The sequence below is a fragment of the Cebus imitator genome, unplaced genomic scaffold (genome assembly GCF_001604975.1).
Source record: "Cebus imitator isolate Cc_AM_T3 unplaced genomic scaffold, Cebus_imitator-1.0 Scaffold427, whole genome shotgun sequence".
Classification (NCBI taxonomy): domain Eukaryota; kingdom Metazoa; phylum Chordata; class Mammalia; order Primates; family Cebidae; genus Cebus; species Cebus imitator.
The window spans coordinates 1,542,677-1,561,201 of NW_016107742.1; the positions used below are offsets into that span (position 1 = coordinate 1,542,677).

Genomic DNA, 18,525 nt, shown 5'->3' on the forward strand with positions numbered 1-18,525 from the left:
AGAAGAGACAGGGTTTCACCATGTTGGCCAGGCTGGTCTTGAACTCCTGGCCTCAAATGATCCACCTGTCTTGGCCTCCCAAAGTGCTGGGATTACAGGTGTGGGCCACTGCACCCAGCGCATGTCAACCTTAGAGGCTCACAGTTCTCAACTTCCCCCAGTGGGCCTCCAGATAAGACATGAAAAAGGTATGCCATCTGAGGCCTCAGGGACCTGTGGGGTCCTGGGAGGTATCAGCAGCTTCTGTTATAACGTTAGCAGGGTTCTGAGGCAAAGATGAACAAGGAAGAAGGAAAAAGGGAGAAGAAAAAAATAGAAAAAACCCAAAATTTTAAGTGAAAATATAGTGATCTAGGAGTGGAAACAAAAAAGTATATAGATACGGAATGGTTATGAACTGCTCCCAATCAGCTTGTGCCTTCTCCTCTTGGTCTAACAGACTCTGGAGTCTGCTGGTATTTGTAAACTGGTAGCTTTCTAGGTACATGTGACCGAGTAACATGGTGCCAGAGCCTCATTTCCCAAACTAATGTTCCACAGAAAACTGTTCTGCACGACTTTTTTTTTAAGCCACTGATTTAGAGAACAGGATGTCTGGCTTCTGAGCAGGAACCTTCATAGTGCCAGTAATGAAAGAGAAAATTAAAATATGGGTAATGTTGAGAAAGGCAAGAATATCTGAGTTCAGAAGTGTGCCCAGTGCCACACTGTTGAAAAGGAAGTCAAGTACGAGGCTGGGCTTAATCTCCATGTCTCTTTGGGCGGAAGACAGGTCAGTCCACTGGATTCTCTTACACAGATGCCAGTAAGAACAACGGCATCACCTGGGGAGAGGATACTGATGGAGTATTTGGAGAATCCCAAGAAGTACATCTCTGGGAAAAAAATGATCTTTGCCAACATTAAGAAGACAGGAAGGGCAGACTTGATAGCTCATCTGAAAAAAGCTACTAATGGGTAATAATTGGACACTGCCTTATTTATTACAAAACAGAAATGCCTCATGACTTTTTTATGTGTACCACAATTTAACAGACCTCATAAACCAGAATTCAGATCATGAATGACTGACAGAATGTTTTTGTTGGGCAGTCTTGATTTAATTAAGACTGGCTTGTGGTTAGATGAATATGTTTGGCTTCTGGAATTTTAACAGTAATTCTGATTTAGTAAATGCTATATATCACTGTTTATTCCTTCAAATATATGACTGGATTTCATTAGTAATGTTCAACTTTTCACGAAGATGATGAATGCCATCTTAAAACTTACTGGAAATTGGTTTTATATCTAGATTTATATAAGTGGTTATGTGAACATATTTAAATACCGGGGAAATTGCTTTACTGTCTCAGAACCAAGTAAGATTCACCTGTGTTTTATGTTCATTTGCCTCTTAAAGGCAAGGGCTAAAGATGAGGTGGCAATGTCTACTTAATAGTTTGGCCTTAACAATAGCCAATCTAATTAGAATTCCCTGTATCTAAAATGGTTCCTTTTACTTACTGAAAGGCATTTTAGTGTGGTTTATGTGTAATATGAAATAAAGATATTTAACACTTCTCACATTTTATAAGTGATCTATAGGATCAGATGCTTTAAAAACAGTAGCAAGTTAAACTTCACTCTTGAATTCTTTACTATCTAATTCAGACTAAGCTACAATTTGGGATTGTCTTTAAACAGCCATTCAGACATAAAACTGCAGAACTGCTGTGTATTTGTGACTGGAAATGGTGCTTTTGCCAACCTAAAAGGACTACAGGAAATATACACAAATTTAAAAAATTATGTGTTATCATAAGACTTAAGATAATTAAAAACAAAACCACAGATTGAAAAAAAAAAAAGCCACTGATTTAATCTTAAAATTAGGAAGAACAGATGGATGACCTTGCAAATGATTTGAGTAGAGCCAAGAGGCTCCCAGGCCAAATGTATTCTTCTACTAGCTTATTACAGTGACAACAATTCTACCCTTTTTGATTTTTTTGGATCTTGACTTTTAATTAAGAGCACATCTACTCAAAAGCAAAAAGCCACTTCTATGTATTCAGAAGAATGAAGCATAATGTGCAGGGAAAGGTCCTGCCTCCTAAGCAATTTAGAAATGATTGATTAAATCTAGTTCTTTATTACTTTTTAAAAAAACTGGAGGATATCTCAGTCTTTACATATGTTAAGGTATACTGTAAAGACAACATAATAAGCAGTATTTTCCAAATGCATTTAGGTGGAGTAAAGGGAGGTAAGACTAGAAGCAATATTGGGAAGGCAGCATTCTGGAACCCTTAGCTCTGATTAACAGGAGTAGCCCTACTTTTACATGTTGAGATATTAAACCTAAGATTTTGCTTAGAAAAAAAGTTTGCTGCTAAAAAAGAAAGTCTGAATAGACTTTCTTTAGAAGACCACCTCCATGAAGTCACCATGAAAATTCAAGTGATGGGGTTGAAAAAACGGGGTCTATATCTCTGTTCTAGCACCTTTTACCTTGTAGCCTAGTACAAGCAGCACACTGGAATCTTTGACTCCCTCTGGCAAAATGGAATTCATGAGGTCTTTGCCTAGTTCAAATATTGGTCCTGCCACTTACTAGTTATGTAAGTGTAAGTGTACACAGTATACCTTACTAGTTGCCTCTGGACAACTTACCTCTCTGCACCTCAGTTTCCTTACCTGTAAAATAGGTCAGAATGGGCCTATTGTTATGAGGATTAAGAATTAATATTTGTAAAGCCCTTAGAATAGTACCAGGCATAGCAAATTGCATGTCATTGTTAAAATAACTTTTTAATTAGATAATCATGTTATAAAAATTAAACTTTAAAAAGATACCTATCATTCAAATATGGACCATGTATTAGATAATAGCATTATAACAATGTTAAACATCTTGGGTGTGGTAATGTTACTGTGGTCATGAAGGAGAATGTCCTTGTTCCTGGGAAATACAAGCTGAAGTACACAGGGGCGAAATGTCATGATGTCTGCAACTTAATCTCAAAAGATTTAAAAAGTATATATAAATAGAAAGAGATAAAGCAAATGTGGCTACAATATTAACCATCAGTGAATCTAGATAAAGGATATATGAGTGTTTACTGTCCTTTATCCAATATTCCTGTAGATTTGGAGTTTTCCAAAATAAAAATAAAACACCGGCGTTGGTGGGGGGAAGAGAGGCATAGACTGAAAGGTAGCAAGTTCATCCCTGAACGAGTCCTGCCCCCATCCTGACAGTATCTTCTGTATCTTTCCAATGTTTCTTATGCAAATACAAGGAAATATCTTAATAATTATATATGATGATTTTCATGATAAAATACACAAACCCGAATACCCCAACTGTATCAACCTACCCTGTAGACATGATCTCACTGGCCTCCAGGATCTAAATCCACACAGCTCTATTTGGAATGCTTATCACATTTCACATTGTATTAAACCTGGAATATCTTATCTCTCTTGCCAAATTTTAAGTTCCTTAAGGTAAAGAACTCTCATTATCTGTTGAACAAATGAATACCAATCTAGAAGAGGAGTGTATGATCTATTAAATAAGAGCTAGATTTCAATAGTTCAATCTCTCAGGAATTGTTTCCCAAGAAACTGTTCAATAGATAACTATTCAACCTACCCTGATCAGTGTTTAACTTTGCTGTGATTTTCCTAATTTTATCATTTGTAGATGTGGATATCAAGACGTTCACTTTACTGGGCTGAAGAGCTGAATGAGATAATTTACAAAATTACTAAGCAAACGTACCTCCATAAAGTAGATGTTCAATAAATGCTACATGCATTTGTCATCATAAAGTTAACCGTAAACAACATTTTGCCTTTTTGGTCAAAACTTCTTTATAAACTAATGACACTAGTTCTTTAGAGCTGTGTATATCTAGGATGTGAGCAAGGAGGTAGCAGAGATAGATGTGCTAAAATAAATGTACAGTTTTGCTTTTCTTGTGGCATTTTTTTATTTTTTTGAGACCGAGTCTCACTGTTGCCCAGGCTGGAGCGCAGTGGTATGATCTTGGCCCACTGAAACCTCTGCCTCCTGGGATCAAGCAATTCTCCTACTTCAGCCTCTTGAGTAGCTGGGACTACAGGCACCTGCCACTACAGACAGTTAATTTTTGAATTTTTAGTAGAGACGAGGTTTCACCATGTTGGCCAGGCTGGTCTCGAACTCCTGACCTCAAGTGATCCAGCCTCCCAAAGTGCTGGGATTACAGGCGTGGGCCATCTCACCCGGCCCCCTGTGGCTTTTCGATTAGGATCTTGAGCTCACTTAAAGATCAATGTTGGTTCAATTGCCTCAGGCAAAACAGGTGTGCTGTGCCACTATTGTTAGGTTTCTAGATCAGAGTCTTGACAGAGTGAGGATCCAGGTTTCTTTGCCCTGGAAAACCACATTACTTCCCAGGGCTGATGAATGCCCCATTCTAGGTTATCCAAGTGGCTGAAGTTTTGGGTTTTCAATAGATAAAAATGGGTCAAAGGCAGAAGAACAAGACCAATGAAACATTTTTTGGGAGTGGGGTGAAGGGATACGAAAACCAATAAATTATTTTAAATTGCTGGTATATACATCTAGATTCCCAATTCCTCCAGGCACACAAGGGGTAAGAGTGAGAAATAGAGGAAGCAAGATTCGAGTGGCTAGAACAGGTCTGATTTCCAAACGCCTCTCCCTCAGGCACAAGGAAAGAAAACAGGTTGTAATTAGAGAGATGCATTCCAATACCACTTTTTTTTTTTTAAATGCATGCCCCAGGGACAGGAGGGATTAGTTACAGAAGAAGAGATGAAACTGTAATGATAGCAGTCAAGCTAAAACTGCCCTAACTTGTTGTGTGTAGTAATTACATATCTGCAATGGATCTCAACATTATATTCTCTCAGCCACACCCCCTCTAATTTTTCAGGTTTCTTCCAACTTTTCTGAGAAGCTGTATTACTGCATGATCAGCATTCTTTGCCTTAGAATACAAAGCCACAATGACAAGAGTACTTATTGATGGACTGGTCAGAAAACAGTTAAATACAATCTACAGTAGTCCTCTCTTATCTGAGGTTTTGCTTCCCACTGTTTTAGTTACCCACAGAGGTCTGAAAATAGGTAAGTACAGTACACAAAGGTATTTTAAGAAAGACCACATTCACATAATTTTATTACAGCATATTGTTATAATTTTTCTACTTTATTATTGTTGTTAATCTCTTACTGTACGTAATTTATAAATTAAACTTTATCACAGATATATGAGTGGGGTTAAGGGAAGAAAAAACATCAAATATATGAATGGAGTTTGGTGCTATCTATGGTTTGGGAATCCACTAGGGGTCTTAGAACATATACTCCTCAGATATAGGGGAACTACTGTATTTTCTTGGGCAGGAGTATGATTTGCATATAGAAAAAAATCACAAACAAAAAAACACAACAAAGCCTTTTGAGAGACTGCTTTCAATATCAAGAGAGAAAGTGGAGAGCTGTGATGGAAAACTATAACCAGGAGAGTCAAGAGGGGAAGCCCTACTGCACTTAACAGGAGAGAAGGTCAAGTAACCCCAGAAGATTGTTCTCTGAGGATTTGCTGGTGCAGATCAAAGACAGTGCTTTTCACTGCAAACATGTGAACCTCCCCCTTCTCTGATCAAGGATGCTGTGGTTTTGATGATATTCACTTGATAAGGGAGAGTCTGGTAGTTTCACAGAAAATCGGAAATGTTTGTAGAAACAGGTTCCCATCTATGAAAGAACCATTGGGCTGGGTGTTAAAACTGAGTCCTGAACTTAAAGATCATCACAAACCTATGAAACATCATTCCCAAACAAGATAGTGTAATAGTATCTAGATTACAAATAATACGCAGAAAAGGTAACCAACCAAATAAACCAAAGAAATCTATCTTGATAATGCATAGCCTATTGCTCTCTTTACGAGTGAGATGAATGAGAAGCCTTGAGCAAGAACAATGAGGCAATTCAAAGGATCACATTATTTTAGTGTTTCTAAAATCTTCCATAACATGCCATGTTTTAGATTTGGATTTTTAAAAATTCTTTTCACTCAAAATTGCCTACCAAGGGAGTTTGTATCTTACCACTTGACCGAATATTGATGAATGGGTAGTTGGGCATCACCAGCTTGTTGAAGTTAAATTTATAGGTAAATCTTTTCCCTTTTGTTTTATGAAGGATCCTTTTGTTGTAATAGTATCTGTAAAAACAGGAATGCATGTCAATTTGTCTTGCAGTTACTGACAGCTTTCGATACACTTAAGTAGCCACTGAGGCCAACAACTCTTGCTCTAAGTATTACTTACAAAAAATCACTACCAATCTTTTGTAGCCTGGCCCTCCAGGTAGATCTAGGAAACCTAAGAGCTTAATTTTCTCACTCAATTTTCAACTCAGCTCTAGTTTTTGCCTAGAGCTTTACAAAGACAACTTTAAGATTCTGAACACCTAGCCCCAAACACTTTCTTCTCCATCTCTCCACAATTTCAATTCTGCAGTCCATTTCCTTCCGTTGTACTGCACGCCACTAACTGCTTGGTTTCTCTTTTCTGTCTCGCCCTGGTGGGGGCAGACAAATCACTAGCCTGATGTGGTTAGTCTGGAGGGCTAAGCTCAAAAGATAGCCAAAGGAATGTAGAACTGTTTTATGGTGGCAGGTCAAACAATGGCATTCCCTGATCTGGAAAACAGCAGCTAGTGTGGCCTGCCTCACCTTCAAAGACTCAAAGGGATGTGAAAGAACACAGCAAAGCCACTGCACAGATTTTTCATGTAAGGTCACTAAGAATAAAGAAAGGCAGGAGAACCTCAATGTATCTGGAACCTTTAATCTTACGTCCATGCAGTGGCACAGGTCATAAACTACCTTCTAGCCCCTTGAGGGCTAACAGGCTATGAAATTTAAGACTGACAAGGAGAAAAAAGAACCTGAGAAAACTTATAGTGATCAATCTTTAGACATGTTGCAGCAGGCTATGGACTGACAACCTGAGTTCCTGATTAAGGTAGGTCAGCATCATTGAGTCTTCTTCCTGTGACTTGCTTTACCGTTTTCTAAGTTTCTTCCAGGGGATCCCAAAGAAAGAAATTCTAACAGATTCTAATAGAGAAATCTAAACTAATCCTTTGGATTATAAATGAGCTCCAATCCATGTTTCACCATATACTCTCGCCCACTATAGAGCAGAATCGGCTGTCTGTCAGCAACCAGTGCCAGCCACATTGGAATTCCCTCCCACGTATAAGCAAAGATTTGCCTTTTCTCCTCCTGTGCCTGTGCTACTCAGATTCAACAGCTCTTCTACTCCCACTTTAAAGTGACACATTATTCACTAAGATAGTGTAGTCTTTTATTACCTGATACCCTTTTTATCTAGCATTCACCAACCAGCTTAGTCTCCTTCCAATCTGTTAACACAGATTTGGGAATCCTTTCCCTCACCTGAGGGCCCGGCTCAGCTTGTCATAATTCATCTGTGGTTTGCATTTCCTGCGGCCCCAGAGGCGGGCCACCTCATCTGGATCCTTGATGACAAATTCCCCGTACTCTCCCTGCTGCCAGGCGATGACATGGCGGAACTCTTCCTTCTGCAGGAGCTCCAGGATGAAGTGCCACAGCTGGATCTGCCGGGAGCCTGGGGACGACTCTGTTTTGTAGGCCCAGTCAGGAAACTGATACCCTTTAAAGTGAGAAGGGCAAGATTAAGCTAGTTAAGAGCTAGGTACATACATACCAGCACCCCCAACTGCACATTCCACTGCTGAGAATCTAGAGTGCTTTGCAAACATGTCATAAGTACCCTTTCAGTCAGCTGCGCCTAACCACAATGGGGAGAGGAAAGCACAAAGAAGTCACCTATCCTTGTGGTAATCATTAAATCTGATAAGAGTTGGGCAGCAGCAGCCAGATGTCCTAATCTTACCTTTTCATACATTACTAAATTTCACACCTACTTTCTATGAGGACATGAAAGTGCTAAATGGAACAAACAGGAAAGATAAACTAATGTTTCAGGAAAATATAGCTGAAACTCCTTTTCCCTAAGGTTGGAACTGTGTCTCTAACTGCAAAGAGGCTCTAAAGCTTGGGACATGGGTGTGGTGACCAGACATGTTAAATATACATCCATAGGAAACAAGCCTACAACTGTCCTGGCAGTATTCACCCAGCCAAGAGGCTGTCAGTCATGGTCTGACATTTGTGAACAGAGCCCAAGTGGAGAGAACAGGAACCACTGAGGGACCTTCCAGGTACATCAGAGATGATTAACTTCTGCTCACCTCCACCTCCTTCTGGCTTTTCCACCATGCTACAGCCGGCTTTCATTTTCGCCCTCCTGCTGAAAGACACAAGCCACACAATTACTTTAAGATGCTATTTATTTAGTATCCTCCCAAAGTTTTCTGGCAGTCTTTCCCCAAACTTCCTTTTCCCTATTCTTCCTTCCTTATGCAACTCCCTCTCTTTCAAACATGTCACCTCCAAACTGCTACTCCCAATCAAATGATGGGCCTCAGGTCATCAGCTTCAAAAGCCATAATTATCTCTCACCTGACTTTAAACCACAAAGTGTAAACACTGTCTTTAATATTTGCTTTCCTCCTCCTGACCAACCCTTCAAATGTAAAAAAAATAAAAATAAAAAATAAAAAAGGAAGGTACAGTGAAATAGGTCCAAAAATGCAGCCCAAACAAGTCAAACAGTTTGTCTATTACTAGTCAAGCCCACATGCCAAGATACACAAGTCTGAGTTCACCCAGATGTACCAGCTTAAAGGGTGAAAAAAATCCAAATCCATCTGATTCCCACTCAAGAATGAACATCTGATTTTGATTTATTTTACTGAATTATGTGAGATGGGAAAAGAAAGACACTTCCCAGTCAGAAACTGCCCCCTCCCCCTTGAAAAATACCCTGGGATACAGGAAGTAAACACCATATGTACACTTACTCTATACAAGAAACACACACAAACACCCAAACATTTCTTTGAGAAAAATTCTACATTTTCTCCATTGAACAGGACGGGTGAAAAGCAGGCATTTCTGAAGCCCTTCTGGCCAGTGAGTGGGGGGAGTCTTGCTGCGATTTGAGTTCATTCCATCCAGATTTACAGTTCCTCAATAAATTTCCTGTTCCTCCCAGCAAGCAGCTTTGTGTCAATCATTTAGCAAAAAGGAGGCAGGGGTGAAACTGCCAAAGGGACACAGAGGCAGGAGAGGGCAGATCTACCCTCGCTCTTCCCCAGGGTGGATGACAGGACCTTACCATCCACATTAGCTGCAGTCTGGAGAGAATGCAGATGCCTAAGTGGCCCCTGGGTAGGGATAAATTCCTTATCTTGGAAATTTCACCTAACCTAGGATTCCTCTAGATCTTTTGAATATTTTTTTTCTCACCAATCACATTAAGGAGACCAGCAAGTGTCAATCTACAAAACTACTAGCAGCCGAGGACAAGATAAGTACCCCGAAGGAAGAAGACAGACACAGAACGAACACACGAACACACACACACACACACACACACACGAGATATACAATAACGAGGCAGGCACCGGGGCAAATATCCCAAAGGAAGGAGAAGACAGACACGGAACACACACGAAGACACACACACACGAGATATACAATAACAAGGCACGGGACTGAGGCAGACACAGACAGACACACACACACACACACACACACACACACGGGATATACAATAACAAGGCACGGGGCTGAGGCAGATACACACACACACACACACACACACACACACGGGATATACAATAACAAGGCACGGGGCTGAGGCAGATATACACACACACACACACACACACACACACACGGGATATACAATAACAAGGCACGGGGCTGAGGCAGATATACACACACACACACAAACACACACGAGATATACAGTAACAAGGCACCGGGGCTGAGGCAGGAGCTGCTTCTCCCATTTTAGTGATAATGAGGGAGGAAAAACACGAATTTCCCCCACTGCTCCAGGAAGCTACCCTGGACTTTTAACTCCATTCTAATGCGCTGTCGGATCGCGAGGTCTTTTATACTGCCATAAAACTCCCTCCAACCATCATGACTATGGGGTTCAAATCCCGTTGCAACGATGACCTGACAAGGAAGCCCTCTCCAGACACTCCAGCTCTCCAATGTTCCCCATAAAAGTCCCTTTCCCAGGAGCCCTGAGGCGCCTCTGCACGCCTTTCGCATATTCACTGCAAGGACACTTCATCCAAGTAGGGCCACTCGTCTCAACTCTGCAAACCCCCTTCCTCTGATCGCGACCACTCCCCGAAGAGTGAGGCATGCATAGTGTGGCGCTGCGGATTTCCCGTAGCAGCTTAGGGTCCTGGATTCCACAGCTCCCAGAACCTTCTTGCCATTCACCTCCTGGGCCGGGCTTCCCTTAACCCGTTGCCTCAGGACTGCGCGGGGCCACCGCATGAATGCTGCCCTGGGTCCCTGTCGCCCCTCAGACAGACACGGGCTCCCACCCTCCCCCGCCCCTCGCACTAGGTGAGGCCCGGCAGGGTACGCAGCCCGGCGGCCGGACCCGATTCCAGGGACGTCGTCCCCGCCGGGGTCCCGGATCCGACCCAGAGGGCCCGGCAGCCGCGGCGAGGCCGGACTCACCTCTCCCCAGCACGGTCCGTCTTCGCTCCGGTCTCCTCCGCGGCGTCTCCGGCTCCTCCTCATCCACCCCAGCAGGAAGTGACCTCCTCGGCTGCTTTCGTCACTTCCATCCTCAGCAGAGAGGGCGGGGGAGGAGGAGGCGCCCTCCCGCCGGTTCCCAGCCTCACCTCGCCGCACCCAGCCGCGTCTCCCTTTCCTTTCTCCTTTCAGCAGACGCGGACTTCCGCCCGCACTCCGCCCCCTGCGCGCTCCTCCCGCCGCGCATCCCGCGCATCCGCCCAGTCACGGCCCGTGCGTCACGCTGCGGGGGCACGTTACGCACGCTCGTGGCTGGCTGTGGGCCCTGCCCGTGGCTGGGCCAGGGTCCTCCTCACGCTGAGGGGTGACGCGGCGCGAGGGGGCGCTGGGCTGCAACACGCTTCCCCAGCCAGGCCCCCGCCGTGAGGCCGAATGGACTTTACGGGGCGAGGCGCTGCCCCGGGGTCCCACCTGCCGGGGGAGGGGACTTCGCAGACCCCACAGGAAGGCCCAGACCCCGGGGAACGGTCTCTCCTATACCACAGAGAGGCGGCCCCTCTTTCTCCAGAAGAGGGCCCTGCGACCTCCCAGAGAGGGGATCCCTCACAATGGGAAGACGGGACCCGCAGACTTCAGACGCACTTCCCTACCCTCTAAGAAAGGGCCCTTTCATATACGTAAGAAAGAAACCGCAAAGCTTTCTCTGAAGCACGTCGCTTTGGCATTTTCTCCCTGGGAAGACTGGGGAGTATGACCGCTTCCCCGCTAGCTCCCAGCCCACGGTATTTAGTCTTAATTCGTCCCAGTCTAAGCAGTTTGCAAGTCCTCTCCCAAAGTCATTAACGCCCATGTCCCCTTTTTCTTTTACGTTTTGTTCCTGCTCGGGCAATTACCAATATATGCCCAAAGCATGTTTTCTTCTTCTTCTTTTTTTTTTTTTTTACGGAGTCTCACTCGTCGCCCAGGCTGGAGAGCAAGTGGCGCGATCTCGGCTCGCTGCAACCTCCGCCTCCCGGGTTCAAGGCTGCCTCAGCCTCCCGAGTAGCTGAGACTTACAGACGCCCGCCACCACGCCTGGCTAATTTTTGGTATTTTTAGTAGAGACGGGGTTTCACCGTGTTAGCCAGGATGGTCTCGATCTCTGACTTCATGATCCGCCCGCCTCGGCCTTCCAAAGTGCTCGGGTTATAGGAGTGAGCCTCCGTGCCCGGCCTCTTTTTCTTCCTTTAAAGGCTCATTAAGGATAAAGAATCTCAAGCAGTTAAGTTTTATCTCCAGTCCCACCCCCGTAAATCTGAGTGGTGTCCAGGCATAGTTTCACTCCAGAGGCAGAAGAAAGGGAGGAGTGGGGATCAGTAAAGGTTAAGGAATTTAGAATAAATAGAGGGTGGGGGAGGTGAAGAAGAGAGATGGGGTTGAAGGAGAATTGAAGATCAGTTTTGATCTAATGGATCAAAACTTTGTACCACTGCTTTGATAAGACCTTTGCATCGTGTCAGCCACATGGAACTTGGAAATACTAGTTGTTATAAAAGTTGCTTCCAGTTTTGAATATGCTACTAGTCATTGTCTAGCTCTTGATAAATTAACCAGTAAATTTGGCTCCCTCTGGACTAATATTGTTAGATCTTTTCTAGTTTAGAAATTCCTACATGTAGGTGAAAAAAATAAGGAGCAGAACTTATACACCACAGAGATGGTTACCGATGTCTCTAACTAGTCCATTAGCTCTTTGTAGGAACTGTCTATATATTCTTTGCATCTTCTGTATAGTACCTAGAACAGCATCTTACATGTGGATGTCAGATGTTTGTTAGAACATTCCTTTAAAATATTGGAGTTTAGCTAAATGAAGTCCTTGTGCCTTCATGTACTAGCTTTGTGACCTTAATTAAGTGACTTAACTTCTCTGTGTCAGTTCCTCATCTATGTGAACATGATACCTATAGTATCTACTCGTGATTGTTGTTATTAGCTGTGTTAATATATGTAGAGTGGTTAGAGCAGAGAATGGCATATTTTAAATATGGCAGATGAAAAATGTTGGCAAAGATAATAATCATAAGAATTATGAGAATCCTCAATTTCTCATACTACCCATGCAAATCTTAGTAATTGTTACAACTCAGAAACCAGGGTGATTGGGAATGAGCAGTTTTTTCTGAAAGTCTGAAATTGCTCATCTTTGGCTCATAGCTCAAATGATTATGGTTAGAGCCAGCAAGGTTGACTCCAAGGATCCTGTGCTCTACAAAGGGCCAGAAGTCAGAGTATATGGACCCTTTCTGCATATTTTTACTCAAGCCAGACTCCTAGGGTTCTCTGCTGCTGCTTCTCTGACTAATTAAGGTCACAAAGAATGTCTTGAGTAAACACAATTAACAGAGATAAACAAGTCTCTTTACCTGGCTGGAGTCTAAATAGATATATTGAGAAATGTTTATATTCCAGCAGAACTCAACAGTTTTTACATTAAGAATCTAATCACTGGCCTGAAACTCAAGAGGTGAATTTGGGTTTGATGAAGCAAACTGGAAATTCCCTAGTAATTAGTGGGTCTGAATAAATGAGTTGTGGCTGGGATCCTCTCATGTGGTGGTAGGATCTGGGGACATTCGGCTGGCTAGGGACTTATGGCCCAGCATACCCAAGGTCCCTATCCACTGTTTCCTTCACCATGGCACTGCTGCCTTCTCCATCTGCTGCAAATAGGTTTTCATAACATGGAGATTCTTCATGTTCCAGAAATAGGGAGAGCAGGAGCTTTCTGAAAGCTTGGGGGTGGAAACACTTAGACACTTAGCATAAGAGTCAAGACAGGTTGTAATCTCTCTTGAATTTCCACTTGCTCAAAGCTGTCTTTGTCCACTGACATTACCTTCCTACCTGCTTCCCACCCATCTTGGTAATTGTTCTGTATGTCTAGGATAAGTTTCTGTTCCAGACCTCAAGCTTTCAATTCCACTGTCACAACAATACAGCCATTTCACTGCTTCTTAAATTAAAAAAAGAGAAAGCAAATAATTCCTAGAATTATTTTTCTTCGGAAAAACCTTTCTGGATTGGTGTGTATGAGTGTGTGTGTTTCTTCCCTGGCTTGTGCTTCTTTATTGCTCCTGTTTTCATTTATATTCTCCACACACTGAACTAACCTGAACATGTATGTGATGTAAATGCTTTCCTCTCTATTCTTGTAGTAGATGACTCTCTTATTCTAGCATCTGTATGTCATAGAAGTATTTGTTCTTCCTAGTGTGTTTGTCTTAGATTGTAGGCCCTCAGGGGTTACAGCCACAGTCAGTAGGTCCCCACACTGCCCAGAGCAGTTTCATGTCATCATTTGAGATGTCTAATGATGACAATTTCCTTCTCTGCCATCATATGTGCTGATGTGCTTCTGCCTTCTCCCTCAGTCCTCCCTGTCTCCACCTAAGTCTCCCAGTAAAAGGCTGGTGCCCTTTCCCCCAGTTTGTTTTCACTAAACTTGAATTCAGAAGACCTGAGTTTTAGTCCCAGTTCTGTCCTTTGCTAACTCTATTCTCTGACAAGCCACTGATGTCTGAGATTCAGGCTTCTCATCTCTAAAAGGGGACACTATTAATGTCCCTGAGAAGGACAGAATGTAATAGCAGCTGTGGAGCGCTTGTAAACCCTGAAAACCTTTACAAAGCTCAAGGATGGTAACTCTTGCTGCCATCTTAGACCTCGCACTGTTCTTAGTATCAACAACTCAAACTTTACAGCAGTTTTCACCTAATTTCGCAAACTTTGAGTGGGGATTTAATGTTTCAGATTTGGATAGCAATCTAATTCTCAGGACAAAAATTCTTTTTTAGAACTTAGGTTCCGCAGTTTCTTATCTAGGCACTGTTTTATGAGTCCTAGCTTGAGGCGATACATTGTAATCACATTGTGCTTCAGTTTCCCCCATCCAGAAAATCCATAATAAGGATTTCCAGAAGGAAAAACAGTATAAGGTTAAAACATTATTGATGAAGTAAAAGAATGAAGGGAAAATATGAAATTGATTTATTTTCACCCTTTGTGACTCAGTTTCCCCTTCAGTAAAGTGAAGATAAATTCTCAGAGGAAAGAAAACTTTATTATTTGCATTTTACCGCATTGGACTCCACTAACTCATAAGATCTTGTGTTTTGGTTTACTTTTCCCGTCAACTCATGGTTGTTGTGAGGATAGAGGAATTAATGTCAGTAACATGATTGGGGATCCCCAGACTAAAGGTTAAATGAGTCCAAAGCAGAAGTAACTTTGCCCGAAGTTACAGCTCAACCAGGAGCAGAGAGCCTGGATGTTTATTTAGCAGTGACTTGGGGACTCAAGGACTCTCCCCAATTCCACGTCCATCATAGTCCACAAATACCCCTTCCTCTCATTTCCCTTTTTCAGGTGTTGGTTCCCCTCTCTCAAATCAGTGCAGGGGAGAGGGTAGTGAGATATCATGAAGGAACACAATGGGAGACAGGATTAACATGAGGAAATGACCATTTAAGCTATTTCACTGACACCCCCCTTCCCGCTGGCATCCCAGGAGAAAGATTCCCCTGACCAGATGTGGCGGCTGGAATCTGTATATTTCTGAAGGCTTGCTTACTCCAGGAAGCTCGCTAAGTTAATTGGAGCAGAGAGCTAGCTTCTTCTGGTCTTAACCTATCTAGGGTGTGTTTTCCAAGGTCTGGCATTTGTTCCCCACGCTTATAATACCAGAAACCTTGACCTATTTACCACATAAACCTTTTTGCTTTCTTTTGTATTTATTTACTGTTCATATCCGGCTCTCATTGTGTTTTCTTTATGATTGTCCGTATCATTTGTCATCCTAAGAGGGCAGAGGCTGTGTCTATCAGTATGTGGTGACCAATAAAAGTAATTACTATAATAGAGACATAGGGATCATAGTCTAACAAATGCCAGTAATGGTTATAGTAAACAATGGATGAGGCTTCAAATCAAGTTAATTAAAAGACTGTCACTTTAAGAACATTTTAGATGAACTTTGCTTTCATAATTACCCATGCATTTATGGACTTGTAGAATCTTAGAGATGGAGTGAATGTCAGAGGTCGTCTATCTCATCCTCTCATGCAGTTGCCACCAGCCTCTCCTGGAAGCCTCATGATGATGTCATTACTTTGCCCAGCAAACTAGTCAGTGTTTTTCATCATAAAATATATCTACAAAGAGTATATAAAAATGTGTATGGATCAGTTGAAGGAAAATAATAAAACACTTAAGTACCTGCCATCTAGGCAAATAATCGAATTTACCATGGCCCAGAAGTCTTCTTTTGCCCCTCCTGGATTTCATCCAAGTTCAATGCTTAGATCACCCTAATTTGTAGAAAGTTCTTTCTTATATGGAGCTGAAATGTCTTCCATGGACTCTGCACATGACTCCTGCTGTGGTGCTGTGATTAAATTTAGTGTAATTACATTTAATGTTTCTTCCATGTGACAACCCATCAACTATTTGAAGACAAGTATTATGCCAGAGTTGCCAGAAGAAACATCCTCATCCTTAGTTCCTTTCCTCTTACAATGTGGCTTCCATAACCAAACACAGTCCTCCACAGACCTGGCCTGACTAGCAAAGTATAGAGTGAAACTCTTCCCTCCTTGACCCGGATACTATATATATGTATTTTTTTTTAAGATAGCCTTGGGTAGGATTGAATGTTTCAGAGGTCATAGTACACTGCTGAGTTTATAGTCAAACTCCTGATGGCTTTCTTATAAGGACTGTTAACCCAGGTCTCTTCTGTTAAGTAGTATATAAACCTAAATGCCAGACATTTTACATCAATTACACTAATTCCAGTCAATTTTATTTTGTTAGTTTTATCTGTTATTCATTCCAGTCTGTCTGTATCATCTTAATTTATTAGAATGTATGATTGTATAATTTGATAGACTACTTGGAGCAAGCATGAAAACAACTTCTGCGGAATACATTAAAACACCAATGTTAAATTATCCTAAATGGAATCAAATATTTTCAGAATGGTTCAGAAGTCACTGCAGGATCATGCAGTGTCTCATGAATTATTGTGCCTTTGATCTGTGGGATGCCAGTCACTGGGGTTGCAGGTAATGAGATTCCAAATAGCAGAGTGCTTAGTGCGTGAAACTCTGGCAGAGAGTTAAAGCCGCTGTGGAAAGCAGAGAACATCAAAGTAGGCTAGTCATTATGTTGGCAGCGGGGAGAGGGGGGTGGCAGTTCATGTACAGTAGTTGGAAATCATAAGGAACTGGGCATCTATCATATTTTGGCATCAGTTCAGAAGGCGGAACTTCTAGATACATGTATTGCCAGGATATATTTCTCTCAACAATAGATTATTGTAATGGGCTTGGCTAAGGTGCTTGCAATAATGTGTGAGGACCAAGTTCATTGGCACAATATTTAGAAACTCACCATCATTATAGCAACAGGTCATGATTTCGTAGCAAAAATCTGGGGTGCCAGTACTTTAAGGAAAGAAGAAAAACTGAAAACTTGTGAGGAAAACACCCTAGCATGCACCTCCTTCTCCTGGCACTTAGGAAAGCACCTGGGGCGCAGAGAACAGGCCCTGCAGAAGCACAGACACACACAAGTGCCATCTTGTCCAGCTTCTCCATTATGCAGATGTTGGTTGCAGACCAAGTCGTCTCCTGCCCCTGCATGCCAGCCTGGTCCACAACAGTGCTAGTTTCTCTTAAGTTCCTTGTGGAAAATATTTTGCCCTGAGACTGCCCCTGAAGCCCTGAAACACAAATTGAACCTGAATGTTTTAATTAAACCTCATTAATTGAACTGTGTGTAGGAGGCATAGGTCCCTTGGGTCTGAAACAGGGCTAGCGAAGACTCAACTCTCAAGTTACATAGTTTGTCCTACGGTGCCAAAATATACTGCCACTGGAAACCCAGTTGCGGTAACTGATTTTTGCCTCCCCAACTTCTCATTTACTCCATGTAATTCGCACCTTACCTGCCTGTGTCCTCTCAACTTGATGCAGAGAGATAGAAGTAGGAATTCAACGCAAATCGTGAGAATCTCTAACATTAGGAGGGTAGTCAGAGTTTGGGGAACAACCAAATCTGTTACTTGACCTCACAACCAGTGACACTCATTAGTTAGGCTCTTGGTTCTTCCCTATTCTGTAGAACATGGAAGGTCAGATACGTGGGGTTTTGTGGAGCAAAAGTGACTCATACTAGAATCCAGCAGTGCTTCCAGTGGATTTCTGATTTGCTTCCTGCAATTCCACAGAACCAGAATCAAACACCATTTCAAACAGTTCAATCTTATAGTTATTCATGTATCTTTATTTCTCAGTTGAAATTGCTCTGAGCATAAGAGAGTGTTACAGGTCTATTGGCCAGGCTCACCAAGATCATTCTTCTTTTTCTGTTTCGTTTTGGAGACAGGGTCTCACTCTGTTGCCCAGGCTGGAGTTCAGTGGCATGATCTCAGCTCGCTCCAGCCTTGGCATCCTGGCCTCAAGCCATCTTCCGACCTCCGTCTTCTGAGTAATTGGGACTACAGGTGTGCACCACCACACCTGGAGATTATATATATATATATATATATATATATATATATATGGTAGAAATGAGATCTCAGGCTGGTCTTAAACCTCTGGGCTCAAACAGTCTCCCCTCCTCGGCATCCTAAAGTTTTGGGATTATAGGAGTGAGCCACTGTGCCCAACCAAGATTATTCTTTGTTAGAATATAAATGGCAGCCGGGAGCGGTGGCTCAAGCCTGTAATCCCAGCACTTTGGGAGGCCGAGGCGGGTGGATCACAAGGTCAAGAGATCGAGACCATCCTGG

General features: G+C 42.5%; 1 protein-coding gene and 1 long non-coding RNA gene across 4 annotated transcripts in view; one reads left to right on the top strand and one right to left on the bottom strand.

Annotated features, from left to right (window-relative positions):
- ETV3 (ETS variant transcription factor 3) overlaps positions 1-10,944 on the bottom strand; it is a 17,064-nt gene extending 6,120 nt beyond the window's left edge. The window contains exons 1-4 of one of the 3 annotated variants that reach the window (XM_017510064.1): positions 10,674-10,944; positions 8,312-8,370; positions 7,473-7,710; positions 6,115-6,230 (exon numbers count right to left, since the gene is read on the bottom strand). In XM_017510064.1, coding sequence (XP_017365553.1) covers positions 6,115-6,230; positions 7,473-7,710; positions 8,312-8,357 — 400 coding nt within the window. In that variant the 5' untranslated portion in view covers positions 8,358-8,370; positions 10,674-10,944. The remainder of the gene's footprint in view (positions 1-6,114; positions 6,231-7,472; positions 7,711-8,311; positions 8,371-10,673) is intronic. The other 2 variants (XM_017510065.1, XM_037731862.1) reach the window with 2 other exon arrangements.
- A 7,251-nt stretch (positions 10,945-18,195) lies between these two features.
- LOC108290265 overlaps positions 18,196-18,525 on the top strand; it is a 1,742-nt gene continuing 1,412 nt past the window's right edge. Inside the window, exon 1 of the long non-coding RNA XR_001819500.2 lies at positions 18,196-18,237. This is a non-coding gene — a long non-coding RNA (uncharacterized LOC108290265). The remainder of the gene's footprint in view (positions 18,238-18,525) is intronic.